Here is a 15,080-nt window from a genome sequence, read left to right as displayed (position 1 = left end):
CAGACCTCTGCATGTCTTGTACTGCACAGCTTGTGACTGTGCAGTTTACTGTGTATCTGCATATTAATGTGTCCAGTTGATGTAATGGGCCAGATTTCCAAAGGCTACCCAGTTTTGTAACAGCCATTCACCCCGAGGAAGCCCACGGGCCTTCAGCAGCAGTTCTTTGGTTCTGAGATTCACAGCTGCAAAAGCACCTGAGTCACGTCTCATAGATGAGAGTTGGTATGGGCTCATGTAACTAATGAGCTTTGAATGTCTTGTAAAAACAGAGGCAGAGGTAAGTTTGTACATACAGCATTATTCACTGGTATTTCCTGGTTTTTGACTGCTTAACTGGATACCATAAGGCTTCTTGAAAGTTGTTTTTTTTTTTTTTAACACAAGTGTTTTTTGTATGACATTTTCTCTGTTTCCTTTAAAAGAAAACCAAATGATTGAAAGGTAGAAAGAATTAGGGAAAAAACTCTACTGTGTTCCTCGGAGATCTATAAGTTTGAAAACAGCTTGCATGTTACATAAACTGAATTGTCTAGACAGCGGTGTGTCTCTTCACCCTGAGCGGAGCAGAGATGGGATCTCCTTCCCCACGCCGGGGAGGCTGTGGGAGAGGAGCTGCAGAGAGCAGGTTGTGTGGGCCTTCCTCAGCCGCAGGGCTCCCCGGCTGTGCTCCATGGTCCTTCTCCGGTACACTTTAGGAGATCCACAGGAGGGAGCCCCTATGCTGTGTGCACCACCGTGCTGGCAACGGCTGCTGGAGGAGCTCAGGCTCACTTGACGCAGGAGTGCATGGGTTCCAGGCTGGTTTGCCCGAGAACCTCAGGCGCAAAAGCAGCCGAGCATGGGCCTCACCTTTGCGCTAGAACAGCATCATCCTTAGCTGAGACAGGTCATACCCTGACCAGTGGATTTCCTCACTGGCAAACTGTATGTGTGTGGTCAGTGTGATCACAAATGCCTCTGGTGCAGCATCCTTGTCCAGCCTTCCGTGAGACTCTGTACAACATTTTCCTAAGATGTGGCAAGAGAGTCACTTGAAAACAGATGTGCAACCTGTCTTCACTTCAGCTGCACAGCACACCTACATGGCATGCCACAACTGGAAAGGTGGCACTTGGTGACTCCCTGGTCACATTTTAGAAACGTGTTTGTAATCCAGCGTTGCTCCAAAGAAACCTGTTAACACAAACTGCTTAAAACCCAAAGCTTAAAAACATGACAAACCTGAGTCAATGTGAATTATTCCTGGTGTAAAACCTCAGTGAACAATAGCAAGATATTTCTGAGGGTGGGATCACATGTTTGGATTTTTAAGTTTTTCTCAGAGGTAAAAAACCTTGTGTCCACATGATGACTCTGGCAGTGCTATCGAGAATGCACGTGCCCTGTTTGAGTGCGGGTTCTGTTGCTTTCAGCAGTGCATTGAGGCAACCAACTTCTTGCTGATGATTCGCAGCGTAGCTGCTTCCTCACGCCAGGATAATAAAACGTGACGCCTGTCAATGGCATAGGAACAATTTGCCTCACTTCCAGTGCCATTCCACAACAGCTTCAGCCAGGCTACCAGCTGACACTGTCCCATCTTCTTTCCCATCCCTGGTCACACATTTCCGTTCTCTTTGTTGTGCCAGTGCTGATGGGCTGCTCAGGGAGCTGCTCTGGCTGAAAACTAACCCTGCAGAAAGAAGTGATCAATTTTTAGCTTCATCTGCTCTCTTGGTTAGCTCATCACACGGGCCATGTCTGAAGAGGGTGGGACTGTGACAGCACAGTCTCAGGCTGCCTTCTGCTGCCCTGGTGCAGTCCCAGTACTGCAAGCTACAGAAAATGTGGCAAATCAAATCAGAACAGAGAAACAACTCCCAAACCCCAAGCACCTTCTCACTGGCAGAAATTCAAGCAGAACCAAATAAAATTGACTCAGCCGGCTGGTATCACAGCGAGTCCTGATGCAGGTGACAGGTAGGGCTGGACCCATAGGCTGCTGTCTGAGCACTGCATTTCTGCACCCTGTAGTGATGCAGAGAGCAGACCTGACAGCTCAGCAGGGCCTGCAGTGCAGGACATTGTTCTGCTCCAGTGTGTCTTTCTTCCTGCAAGTACCATGGACCACACTCAGTCCAGAGCTACTCGCTGCGTTTAGTCAATAAAGGCTGGTTTGGGGCATTTGGAGAACCTCCAGCAGCCTTTGACTCCAGCAGAAGTTAGGGAGTGTCAGCACATCTGGGATGTATTAAGTGACAAAAAAGGACAATTTGGCCTCAGTCTGCAAGAGCAGACCAGATTTACCATAGTTGTGCGTCAAGGAATAAATTACATCTCTGATCTTAGCAAAACTCTTTAATCCCAAATGGGGCAGTTATCTCAAAGCAGAGTATAAGCTTCCGGTGTCATCAGACTCCAGCTGGTTTTTCATCAGAGGTAAATCTGGGGAGGTCCACGTATTCTTGTCTGAAGCTGAACTGTCTCACTGGCATTTTCTCTAATAAAAATGAGGTTAGGGTCTCTGCAAAACATTCTTCTGGGGACCTTTCAGCTGCTAGCCCTCCCTGTCAGGATTTATATTGACAGATGATAGGCCATGTTATCCAGAGTGGAAAAAAACCCAGAAGGATGATGTAGCTTTCCCAAAATAAGCTTCATACCTTTCTGAGTAGGACTCAGTCCTGCAAATGTGTGCAGAGGGTTCATCTGGAAGCTCAACTTGACCCTGACTGTCACAACTCTTCCTAATTTCTTTTCATCTTCCTCGAATGGAGGGTTGCCCTGGTCGTGCCAGCACTGCCTGTACCAGAACACTACTTTTGTCTTTCACCAAGTTCATCTGCACAAAACTTTTAACCTAGAAAGTGCCAGGACTATTTCTTAATCCCACTGAAGATAGGGACAGTAGCAGAAGGAGAAAAAAGGAAAACCCAGCATGGCTCTTTGCCATGTTCATCATCTGAACCCCCTCTAAATAAAGATTGTGACCAGAAGAAGGAGAAGGCGAGAAGGACAGGCCTTGAAAAGGAAGGGACTGGTACACTAGCAGTGGCTAGGGCAGAAGACAGACATTTTTGGTGAGGGGGCTTCTCTAAATAACCCACTTAGACTCAGTGGAATGGTACCAAGTGGAGAGAACTGTGTTCAGCAGCACAGCCACGTGCCACAGCGAAACTCAGGACTCACTGCCTCTCCGGTGTGCAACTTTACAAACCAGCACAGAGAAATTCAGCAGAGCCCAGGGCACGTGAAGGTGCCCACGCCACGAGAAGGCTCCATCTGCACCAGGGGGAGCGAGAAAGGCAGTTCAAGACAGCAGGTAAATCAGACTCTCACTGGGCTGAATTGTATTCTGCAAGTGCTGCTCTTTCCTCTGAGTGTCGAGGAAATTGGGAACGAGCTGGCCTTAAGGAAGATACTTCATTTAAATGCTGGGAAATACATTGGACCATTCTGGACCTTAAATCAAAAGGCTGGACCCTGTGAGGCTGGCGATGTAACCCAGGGGTGAAGCTGTGCAGATCCTGCCTAACCTAAGAAACAGCCTGAAAGACAAGTTGTTTGAAAAACTTCAGTTTCTCATCAGAAACTGGGGATATGGTAGTACTTTCCTGCTTTATGATGCTTTGCAAAATTTAAGGTATAGTTACGGAGGGCATAACTATATGGAGGCCTGTGTGGTACGTGGAAATAGTACAGTAATGTATGTCCACATACCAGGGTCTTGTCTCAATAGCCAAATCAGTGTTTTTTCAGGTACAACAGCAAACGCACAAGTTCCTTTTCAGATGCACCAATCAAACATTCTATTTAAATAAAAATTTAGTTGTTCTTTCATGGTAGAATTTGCTTTGGTCAATGTCAGCCTGTGAAACAAGAACAAAATTACTCTGGATATTTAAAAAAAAAAAAAGGCATTGAAAAATCCATGCAGCAGATGTTAAAAGAGAGCAGTGTGAAGGAAGTCTTTCTAGCAACTAATCAGATAAAGAGTTGAATTTTTTCCAAAATGTTTACACCATAACTTTTAAACACTTGTTTGCTTGAAATACAAGGCTAAAGACCATTATCTACTGAGCAGTAGATAAAGAAACTCTCACTCAGAGGTGCTTCAAACTTTCTGTCACTTAGGTGCACAAAAGCGGAAGCGTCCCACTTTGAGACCCTAGAAAAGGACTCCAGTCTGACAGAAGCTGCTGTGTGATTTCATAACTTTTGGGAAATTTCATTGCTTACATTTTGGGGAGAGATATTTATTATATGGGAGTGCCAGTTAAAGCCAAGAGTGAAACACATGGACTCAATAAAGGCCCAATTACATGACCTTTGCTGTTTGCCATGCTTTTAACTTGTGTAAGTTATTGATTACACTTTCATGAGATCATAATGAGAAGGTTGTTCGTTGGTAATGGTGTGCTAGAGGAGCTTTATCCTCAACTTCAAAGCTGTCCTGTGAGGCTTAAGAACAAAGGGTTGGAAGTTTGAAGCATGGCCAAAATGAATCCGTGGCATTATCTATGTTTACCACCAAGCAGGAGGTGGATTAGCATATTCTTCAGCTGTGAACTTTCTCTCGTCACATCAGATGAGCCACCATCTCTAAGGTTTACATTTGTGCTTTTAAAAGCGTTCTGTTTAATTAAATGTAGTGTCTGCTCAGATCTCCATCGTAACTAGTCTAAACGCTTGTTAGTGCAATCGTTTCCCTAATTGTAAAGGTTTTATTGAAATTATTTGATATTCTCTGAAAAGAATTTTCAGGCTAATTTATTAGTTATAAATAAATCTATCCAGAGCCTGAAACTGCAAACAGTTTGTAATCTATGTAAAGATGCACTCCCAGGACCAGCCATCCAAGGATTTCACTTATTTTTCGAGCTATGAGGGGAAGAAAACAACCTCTCAGTTTATTCTCAATGTAGATAGAGCCACATAGTTGTGTTGCAGGTGCTGATAGTAGACCTGTACAGCATTGTTTTGTTAGGAACTAGCCTGATGAGACAGGTTTTAGTTTTTTTCTCTAAGAGGCAGTAATAATTTCCCCTTAGGAAATCGGCATTTTGAACATCCCTGATCATGAAATCTCCACTGGAGAGAGCACTGATCTTCTGGTGTGTGATGAAAGAATCAATTAGCTCTTGTTGAGCCAGAACAAGAAATAACTTCAGGATAATAGCTTTTACCAGTTATCAGGATACCAGAACAATATGTTTCATTAAATATTTGAAGATAATAAAGGCTTGTGTATCTTTAACTTTTTTTAATCTGAACTCTTAACGCTGTTTTTCTGTTGGGGATATTGGTTGTTTATTTCCCCTTCCCCAAAGCAGAGTTTTCTAATTTGCATCTGTTAAGACATAGGAGAAAACAATTTAAAGGAGTCTTGTGCACCACGTACACATTCCAGCCTGGTTCATGCTGCAAAATATTATTCCTTGCTATAGATTTTCAAGATGTAATTAACTGTGAATCTTCATGAAACCCCTTTTTTGTCTCCTTTTAGCTTAGTTTTCTCAGTAGTAACTAGGGAAGCAGTAATAAAATATGTTACATAAAATCTGTTAAACAAGAAAACATCTAAATATGGAGAGTTGTGCTCTCTTGCTTTCTCTTTTGTTTCTGAATAAAGCAAGGTAAAGAAGGAGTGAGAAACCCCAAGACTTTCCTCAACAAGCAGCTGTAAATTTGTTGTGACTGTTAAGAAATTCTGCATGCCACGTGCCTTTGTATCGATGTACTTGTACTTACTTGGAAATTGTTGTGGATCTGTTTGCCCATCTACTGCTTTCAAAGGCTTTAGCCTTGTGGAATGGTCCCACTGTCCCCATTACAGATGCCTACTGCATCAAGGGATTGACTCTGATCTAACATTGGCAGGCTGATGATGGACAGGGATGTGCAACAGGTGTTTGTTTATTTGGCTCTCTGTTTCAGGTAGTCTACTTTTCTTGCGTGTGGGGATGAGTTTCAAAGTTAATATTCTGCTGGTGTATTTCGATTTTTCTTTTTCGCTGGTGCCCATCTTGAACCCCACTCTTTCTGCCAAGCCTTTCAGCTTCCAGTCTTGTGTTGGTTTCAAATGACCCCTTCAAATGCTAGAGCGTTTCCAGAACTCAAGGTCTGGTGGGAGAAAATATCAGCTCAAAATGACCAAGTAGCAGCCCTGTTTCCCCTGTCTCCCAAAGAGCAGCCAACTGCCAGAAACTCAACTGCTAAACGTAATCTAAATCTATTACTTTGCGGCCTCACCAAGCTTCTTGACAGTGATTTCTTTGCATTACTTACCTTTACAGAAATTATTTTCTTATTACTTGGAGGAAAGTTTAATGTATTCTTGCAAAGATTTCTGTCCATCTCTCCTGTGCAAAGCATTCTCAGAAGCCTGCAATGTCACCTCTCAAAATCTGGGGCTCCTTTTGACAGCAATGAAGAAATTTCTTTTTTCCAGCTTTCTAAGTCCTTCTTTTGGAGGATGTGATCTGCCATCCACAGTCACATGTCACAAGAAACATTAAGCACCACTTAGTGATCTTCCATTGACAAAACCAGAGAGTTTTTGTCCCATTCTTCTTCTAAAACCACTAAAACCACAAGTGGTTATTGTTGAAAGTTGCATGCAGGAATTCACTCCCTTGTTAAAAAAGTCTTCCTCCTCATGCATGGATTTTCTTCAGTCTGCCACAGTTTTCTTAACGTGAAGAAAGCAGGCATAAAACATGCTCTGCAGAGCTGTGTGCATTTCACCACAGCGGTGTGCAATTAACAGTCACATCATGTATTTTTCTTTGAGATTGCCCATTTCAGTGAATTCTGATTTGGGTCCTTCTTTCTTAGAAACACAAAAATATCTCCATTTTTCCTTTTGTGTGCACCTCTGATTTTGTTAATCCTACTTCTTCAGTTCGTTCCCATACCCTTAGCAAACAGGCAGGTTATCCTGTCTTCTGTGTAAAATGGTGTTCTCAGAGCGTGTTTCTGTATCACTTCGTACTGTTAAGCATGCCTCCTACTTTGGGACTACCTTGTGAAGCTGATGGCAAATCTCTTTGAGTGTCACACGGAGGTACAAAAAATGGTTTACCCACTCTGTGACAGGACCATTTGTCAAGTAAGGCCAGGCTGCCTTCCCTAGCAGAAAAATAAAACTTTGTAAGCAGACAGTTTATTATCTGCTTGTCTAAGGAGGCATCATTATGATGTTCATTACAGCAGTGTCTAGACTGCACTGCAGTAATAAATTGTGCTGCTGACATACATACTCATACTCTGGCCAGGCTCCTTCAATAGCCTGGTACGTGCAGTATGGTTACAGCTCCCCTCTTTGTTGAAATTCATCTCATTTTGCTTCATGCTTCATCTTGGAATGTAAACGGACCAACTTCTCTGACCTAATGCAGTTAGTATCTTGGAGAAGCAATGGTCCATGCTGTAAACACCTAACAAACACATACATTGCCTCACTTTGTGATTTTATTTATGGCATACGGTGCTGTGAGCATCTGCTATAGATAATGCCTACTAGCATCTTTTAGCATGTGCATAGCCAGAAATATTCATGGATCTGGGATAAAAAGGAACTTTTTTGATGAGTTTCTATCTTTAAATGTAGAAAATTGGCATTAGGGTATATTTGTCCTTTAACTGATAACTGGTAACATTCAGCACTGATCCCTTTAAAATAATGAGGAGAAAATACAGTTAATTTCTTACATCTACTTGCAAAGCTAGCACATGTTCTCTTTTCTTTGTTAGAAGGGCTGCAGATTTCATTAGGTTATTGAGCTGTGACATACAACACTTTAAGCTACTCTGCTTCACTTCAGGTGCTACAATTAATTCTAATTCTACATATTTCATGTAAAATGAAGAAAACACAATGCACATTCCTGTGAATGTTTTGATTAAATACGAAACAAAACCAAGGTGGGCACAACATGGCATCTGAGTGATAAGAAAATTCTAAGGCAACAGATCTTGTACTGAGGAGTGGAGTTCTGTAGGAATTTTAAGTGTATATAATTTAAAACCAAACTGCCAACAGATGTTTGCTACAAGTCTTGTTAGAGGGCTTCGTTATTTTTATAACCTTTTAAATTCCTCTGATTTATAGAAAACAGCCATTTAAAGTCCATAAAAGTTAATCCTGACCATGGAATTATTTGCCTAAAAAGAAATTTCCTCCCTTTGCTGAAGGCTTAGTCCACATGAGGAACAGTTAAAGGGCAGCTGTGCAGGGCTACCTGCTGCCTGAAGGCACTGGGTCCCCAGACTGTTCACACACGGTCTGCAGGGGCCCTTGCCTCAGTTTCTGAGCATCTCAAAGTCTTTACAGAAAAGTAAAGCGTATTCTTTCTTGGGTGCTTCCTGAAGCCAAGCCAAAACCAAAAATCTTCTGTGCGTGTAGAGTGTGCAGTTGTCAAAGATCAACAATTTATCTCAAACCCCATTTCCTCCGTCACTTCTGATCACACCATTTCTCTAAGATTTAGCTTCGGTACCAGATTTCCCCTCACATGCCAGATGCTTCATAGGCTGTCTTAAAAACAAAAACGTCACGAGATTGTTTTCGTAATGAAAAAGGGATTATAGATTATGAGTTCCCCCTTTATCTCTCAACAATATCCCAGGAAATTTTGCTCTCACTCACAATGACCACTTACAGCATAAATTACGGTAGTCACTAGACAATATTTTAATTGCACAGACCTATCTCTTCAATTAACCATCATGACTAAATTTCATGCTAGGCTGGAGCATGGTAAATATTTGCTGAGAGTGTGTTGTTTGCTTTTCAGTCATGATGATTAATGCAAATTAATTGGCAATCAACTCAATTACAGCGGGGCAGTACTGGAGACTAGATGTAGGGATTGTGTCAAGATAGATTTTTTCCAAATAGATAGGATTTATGGCAGCCAAATCTTGTTTCAGATTCACAGGTCTGAGGAGTTAAAACTACTTTGCTCCACTGTGCAGCCTCTCTAGACTGATTTTTGTAGATAATTTTTATATCAAAATTTAACCACCCAGTGCAGTACGTGATTTGCAATCATACTCTGCAGCACATGGCTTCATAACTTTGAAGTCATGCTAGCTGCATCCACATGAGGTGTTTCAGGTCTTCTTAGATACTATCATTTGCAGGTGTCCATTTTTTGTCAGCTCAGCAGATGTACAAACCTTGGTGCAGAAGTGGTGAGAGTAGGTATCTCCCCCCAGTGCAATGTGTGGCTTTCCTCACGAGCAGCCTGTTGCTTGTGCAATGTCTCTTCCCATCTTTTTAACATGCGAGCAGAACTTACTCCTGCCTCGGGCACTAATCACTGCTGCGCCTCTGCTCTGGTTAGAGGAATGCCTTCCTCGTTAGGCGGTGAATATTGTGGCTCATGCAGCAATCGTTCCCCTTTCCCACAGTGAACTTTCTTTTTGTCTTTGTCCTTAGGCATCGTTTCAAGTCTAGAAAATGGGATTCCAGTTCCTTTCCTACAAATTAAGGTCTGGCTCACAAGCTAACCTGCTACAACAGCATGGCTGGAATGGAAATATGGGAGTGGAGCTATTTGGTCTAGTTAGCAGTTCTTGTTTACTAGAGTAGTACGAACATAATGTTTTAATATCCCAACCTATTATGACCTGGTTTAGATATAACCAAACATCAAAGCTAACCAATGAGAAACAGACAGAACGGCATTGACTCACTCATTGTACTATTCTATAGATGTGTGGAGACATATAATTATTTTTCTGAACCAAAGTTTTATTTGAAAACAAAAATGTTCACAATCTGACTTTATGGCTTGTTTTCATATTTTGGCATGGTATATTTTACTGGGAAGAAATGTCTTTAATTAAAAGCAGCCTTTTGAACATTACCCCAGACTTCAATTTTCATCTCCTGTTTTACTGCTTTGCTGTCCCCTCTCCCTCCCACATATGCTCCATGTGTTTAACCCACCCTTAAAAACTTTCATCGCTTCATTCCCTGTTGTTTTGCAAGGCCTCCTCTGCGGTTTCTGTGCCGACACAACACCCTCCGTATGGATTGTGCCCCCCACATGCTGTTTGGGGTCTCCTTGGTGTCCCTGCACAGTGACTGGAGGTGCTGCCAGGGCTGATTAGGAATGTCTTAACGACCTTTCCACCCAGCTCCTGAGTGCCTTGCTGGTGTCACCAGAACCTAAAGGGAGATGGTCCCTCACACACTGCCAGGGTTTCTGCTCAGGTTAGCAGAGCACAGAATCACAGAAGGGCTGAGGATGACCTGAAACCAGACAGTCTGACCTCGAGGTGATCTAGTCCACCCCTCTGCTCAAGCAGGGTCACCTAGAGCCACTTGCCCAGGACTGTGTTGAGTTGGGTTTTGAATATCTTTGCAGATGGGGGCTCCACAACCTCTTTGGACATCCTTTGCCAGTGCTCAGTCACCTACATAGTAAAAAGGTGTTTTCTCAGGTTCAGATGGAGTTTTCTGTACTGTGTCCATTGCATCTTGCCTTGTCACTGGGCACTGCCAGGCAGAGCCTGGCTCCATGTTCTTTACACCCCCTATCAACTATTTGCACACATTGATTAGATCTTCTGTCAACCTTCTCTGAATGGTCCCAGCTGTCTCGGCCTCTCCCTGTATGTCAGACACTCCAGTCCCTTGATCACCTTTGTGGCCCTTTGCTGGTCTCACTCCAGTAAGTCCACGTCTTCCTTGTACTAGGGAGCCAGGATATTACAGGAGAAAAACGACAGTCTTCTCACTAAGGGCATTGACTGCCATCTTGTAGACATAAATCAACTACATTTTATCAGCCCAAAGTTCTCATAAAATGTTGGTTTTAATCTCTCTTTATTTCACTATTTTAGCTACAAAGCCGACAACAATACTGTCTACTATCAATGAATTGCTGGGTGAAAACACTTTTTTGCCAGTGCCCTTGCTAAGGTCTCAAGTGCTTTTCTGAGAGCAGCAGGTACGATTACCTGTGAACCCTTATATGCTTCAGGATAAGTGAGAAGCCAGACTTTAGGTTCAAAGGTTCATTTCCACTTGCTCTGCACACCTGAAGTTGTTCCATTGACAGTAGGGGAAGCCTCCAGTGACATGGTAAGATGCATACATCTCAGGTGTATGTGGTGTGTACCGCTATGCTGCTGACGCATGACGTTGCTTTGCATCGAATGTGAAGAAATATTGAACAAATGACTGAACGGAGAGGCCAGGGTCCCATGGAAGAAAGTAACGAAGCCTACAGTCTGTGCCACAGTGCAATATTGGGAGCAGGATGAAGGTAGTGGAAAGCAGTTTTTAAATCATGCCAACACCTTTTGGGGATCGCCAAAACAAATCATTTATGTTGCGGTTAATAATGAGTGACATGAAGCCGGCTCTGTAGGGGAGCTCTCAGCTCCACCTTTGGAGCAGTTTAATGAACTGGGGGTGCACAGGGCAGTGTTGGAGCTTTAAGCAAGCTATGTGTCCTAGCCTGGCGCTCCAGCAGTGCGGCTGTTCATTGCCTGGCACTGTTTCCCTCAGGCAGTGTGCCATGCTGTGCAGATCAGCCGAGAGCAAGGATGGATATTCTCATGCCACAGCTGCGTCATGCGTATGGGTATGTCCTTTAAACTGCACTCGTGGTGCAAGCACATCACCCAGGCTCCCCAGGTAGTTCCAGGAGGATTCTGCCCCCAGAACAGCTTGAAGAATTAGCCTAGCATTCACACGTGTTTTGTGGTCTGCTAGATAAAAGGTGTGGGTTGTGAAAAATTCCTTCTCTGTATAATACTTGTTCACTGTGTGAATGCCATTTTCCTTGCTGTTATGCTGCATCCCGATTACTGTATGGTCACTCACAGTCTCTGAAAGAGGAAATTATCTGAAAATTATGCTTGGGTGAAGAAGCACTCGGCGAAATAATAGAAACAAATCAAGTGAATGGCATAATAAAAAGTGTAGTATTTTCCTGCTGTAGTTTATATGCTAAACAGTTTGCTTCTGTGAATGCAATTAAAATACATACAGATTTTTCATTTGTTTTGTCACAGGCTGAGTACTTCTATGAGTTCCTGTCTTTGCACTCTTTGGATAAGGGCATAATGGCTGATCCAACTATAAATATCCCTCTGCTTGGAACAGTTCCTCATAAAGCATCAGGTTTGTGCTGTTGGTATTATAAATTGTGTTCCTGTAAAAAATATTCCATAGCCAGTAAAGTCTAAATGTTTTATTATGAATTGCAGTTCTGAAATTTATTGCTAAAGAAATGCTTGCCACAGTACTTGACACTGAACAGTTTGTGAGTGCCTTGCCTGACTACAGCAGTGTATTTTGTCTGAGCCAAGTCACCTGACGCTTTTATGTGTAGATAAATCAGTAAAAACTTGTACAAAATTGTCGCATAAAATTCATGTGCGTGAATACTACTGCTTAAGTTGTGCAACAATTGGGAAACAAAGTCTTTGGTCACTGTAAGGAATAGTTATCAAATTATTCTGTTTCTCAGAGGTTACAGTTTGTGGACATTTTACTTTCAGCTGAGGTCAGCTGTTGTCATCACACATTCAGCTCAGAGACACAAATTCTAGTTTAGGATATTATCATTTACCACTTCTCCCTCAGTTGTGCATTCTTAGCCCTTCACTGGACCTTTTGCCTCCACAGCAGAGGCTGAGCCCAAGCCAACACGAGTGCTCCAGGAGCACTGCGGTGCAGTGAGCCGAGTGAAGTAAAAAGGCTTCCACGGGAGGCTCTGAAGTAGATGAGTAACATTTTAGATAATTGCTCCAGGGCTAATGTGTGGTAGTCTCTGGCAGAATGGCAGAAATGTACATCTGGGTGACCGTAGCATCTTAGTGATTATGGTTTCATGATCAGCCTTAGCCAGCCTAAGACCACATGAGATAAAATGAGAAGGAAATGAGGAATGGAACAGGACAAGTGGACAGGCTGCAAGTGGACCACTGATACACGAGTTTACAACTTTTACCAGTCTTTCTTTCTCTTATCTTTTTCAATGTATAAATTCTGACGGTTTGTGTTTGATATCCTCCATTTTCAGCTTGTAGCAGAATGGTGTCAAGGTAATGTTGCACATCTTTTTGCTGTGGCACCTGGAATTTAACATTAGTGATTGGTCTCTCCATTCAATGTGGATGGAATGAGTGGTATTGAAAATGGATTTGGGTGAAGTGCTGTGATATTTGTACCACAGTTGCTGCAATTTAATTGGTTGCAAGCCTGACATGGTGGCAAATAAAGACATTTAAATGTAACTTAAAAGGTCACAAAGGCAAAGTTCTTGTTAAGCGTTGTTTCCATCTCCATATAAAGCAGGTGAGATATGTGGGAAGCTCTGCACTCAGCATCCTCTAATATAAGCTAGTTTCTCCTTTAATTTTTTACTATCCAGAAAGGCTAAACCAAAAGGCCCCCCTTCCGACTGTTTAGGAAAACATAATCTACAAGTGCAGGGAGGCTGGAGATGAGATCTCATATTCCAGCAGAAGGTCTGTTCACTGTCAGGATGGGGGAAGGTCTGATTAAAGCCAAAAAGGACTTACCCTGTCTGCAGCACTGGTACCTCTGTTCCAGGACTAATATGGGCATGTCCGTGGTGTTCCCTTAGGTGGATCATGTGCAGGGCACCACTGCACTTAGTGTATATATAAGATGTATTTAAGTCTTGTTTGGCATTATAGTGAGTCCAGTGTTTAACAGTGATTGATAATCAGTACAACTGCAGTATTTGAAGCACATACATGATTTAACAGTGAGCCACTAGTATGATGGTGTTTTTTGTTGCACTGCCTGCTAGGTGGCCAAAATTAGCGAAGTAGCCTTAAATAAATATATGCTATAAAAGTAGTGAATGTTTGCTACTTTGTAGTTATTTATATAACTTATATGTTTACAAACCAGTTCCAACGAATCTGGTCTACTTTGCCTGGATTTATTGCATTAGCAAATCATTTTTCTACGCATAAGCACGTCAAAAGAAATTCAGTCACCAGCTTGTCTTTAGTAACAAATCAACAGTAGCAAGTTATTTCTTGGAAAAGCATTTTAGCCCAAAAGATTACACTAAAGACAATTAAGGAGGAATAAAAAAGGCAAGACAGCTGTCTTAAACATGAGAGTGGGGAACAAGAACGAGGATTAGCAGTTAGGTATCTTACTCAGAGGTACCTGATCCCAGTGGTCTTGTCAAAATCAGTGGACTTTTAAAATTTCTTTGAGGATATTTGCCTATGACCACTAAAGCATAAGTATAGCCTTAGAGCTTTAGGGCCTGCCTAGCCTGTATTTTGTCTTATGTCTGTGAGGAGACCTGTGGAAGACCAAAAGGAGGGCAAGCATAAGTGATACTTCTGTTTACCCTCTCAGCTCTGACTTCAGCTCTTCAGCTTGGGGGGTTTCCTGAGTCTTAAGAGTCCATTTTGTCTTCTGGTATCTCCTTTGGCAAGGAGTTCACTGCCCCCCATTGCATGAGGAACCCCCTCCTGTTGTTTCCAGTCTGGCTGCGACAGCTTCATCTGGTGGGCACTAGTCCTTGAACCGGTAGAGACAGCAGTCAATCCATACTGTTGGTCCTATCCAGTATGTCTATCCAGTGACAGTCATGGTTTTGCAGATGTCTATTACGTTCCCCCTAATTTTTCTTTTTGCCAGGCTTTGTCACAACCTACTCAGTTGCTCCTCATTGGATGCAGCCTTATTATCCTTCTCTCAACTTTCTCTTAATTCAGTATATCCTTAATGAGATGAGGTATCAAATTCTCCTCAAATTTAAATTAGATTTAAATCACTTAGGTTTCTTAGACTCGTTGGAAAATCCCATCCCCAAATCCCAGGATTGCTACTTGATTCAGTGCTCACAACATGGATACCGTTACACCTAGACACATGGTAAGATGTTCAGAAGGCTGGAGGAGATGCCTTTCAGTGAGAGCTTGAAAAGCTAAGACTACTCAGCTTGTCCAAAAGAAGTTTGAGAAGAGTGTGGGTACCTGTCTGTTGAGAGAAGGCTGACTGCTCATTTCAGGGGGAAGCTTGTGAGGAGCCGGTGGTTCAAACTGAGGTCAGCAAGTTCAAAATGAAGCCAGGTGTT

General features: G+C 42.6%; 1 protein-coding gene across 1 annotated transcript in view; it reads left to right on the top strand.

Moving 5' to 3' along the window:
* Window positions 1–15,080, top strand: part of WIF1 (WNT inhibitory factor 1) — a 52,969-nt gene that overhangs the window by 10,482 nt on the left and 27,407 nt on the right. The window contains exon 3 of the mRNA XM_080390784.1: window positions 12,019–12,127. Coding sequence (XP_080246910.1) covers window positions 12,019–12,127 — 109 coding nt within the window. The remainder of the gene's footprint in view (window positions 1–12,018; window positions 12,128–15,080) is intronic.

This window comes from Falco punctatus (genome assembly GCF_963210335.1).
Source record: "Falco punctatus genome assembly, chromosome: 6".
NCBI classification, from domain to species: domain Eukaryota; kingdom Metazoa; phylum Chordata; class Aves; order Falconiformes; family Falconidae; genus Falco; species Falco punctatus.
Note: the sequence above shows the minus strand (reverse complement) of the source record. Positions and strands in the feature narration are given on the sequence as shown.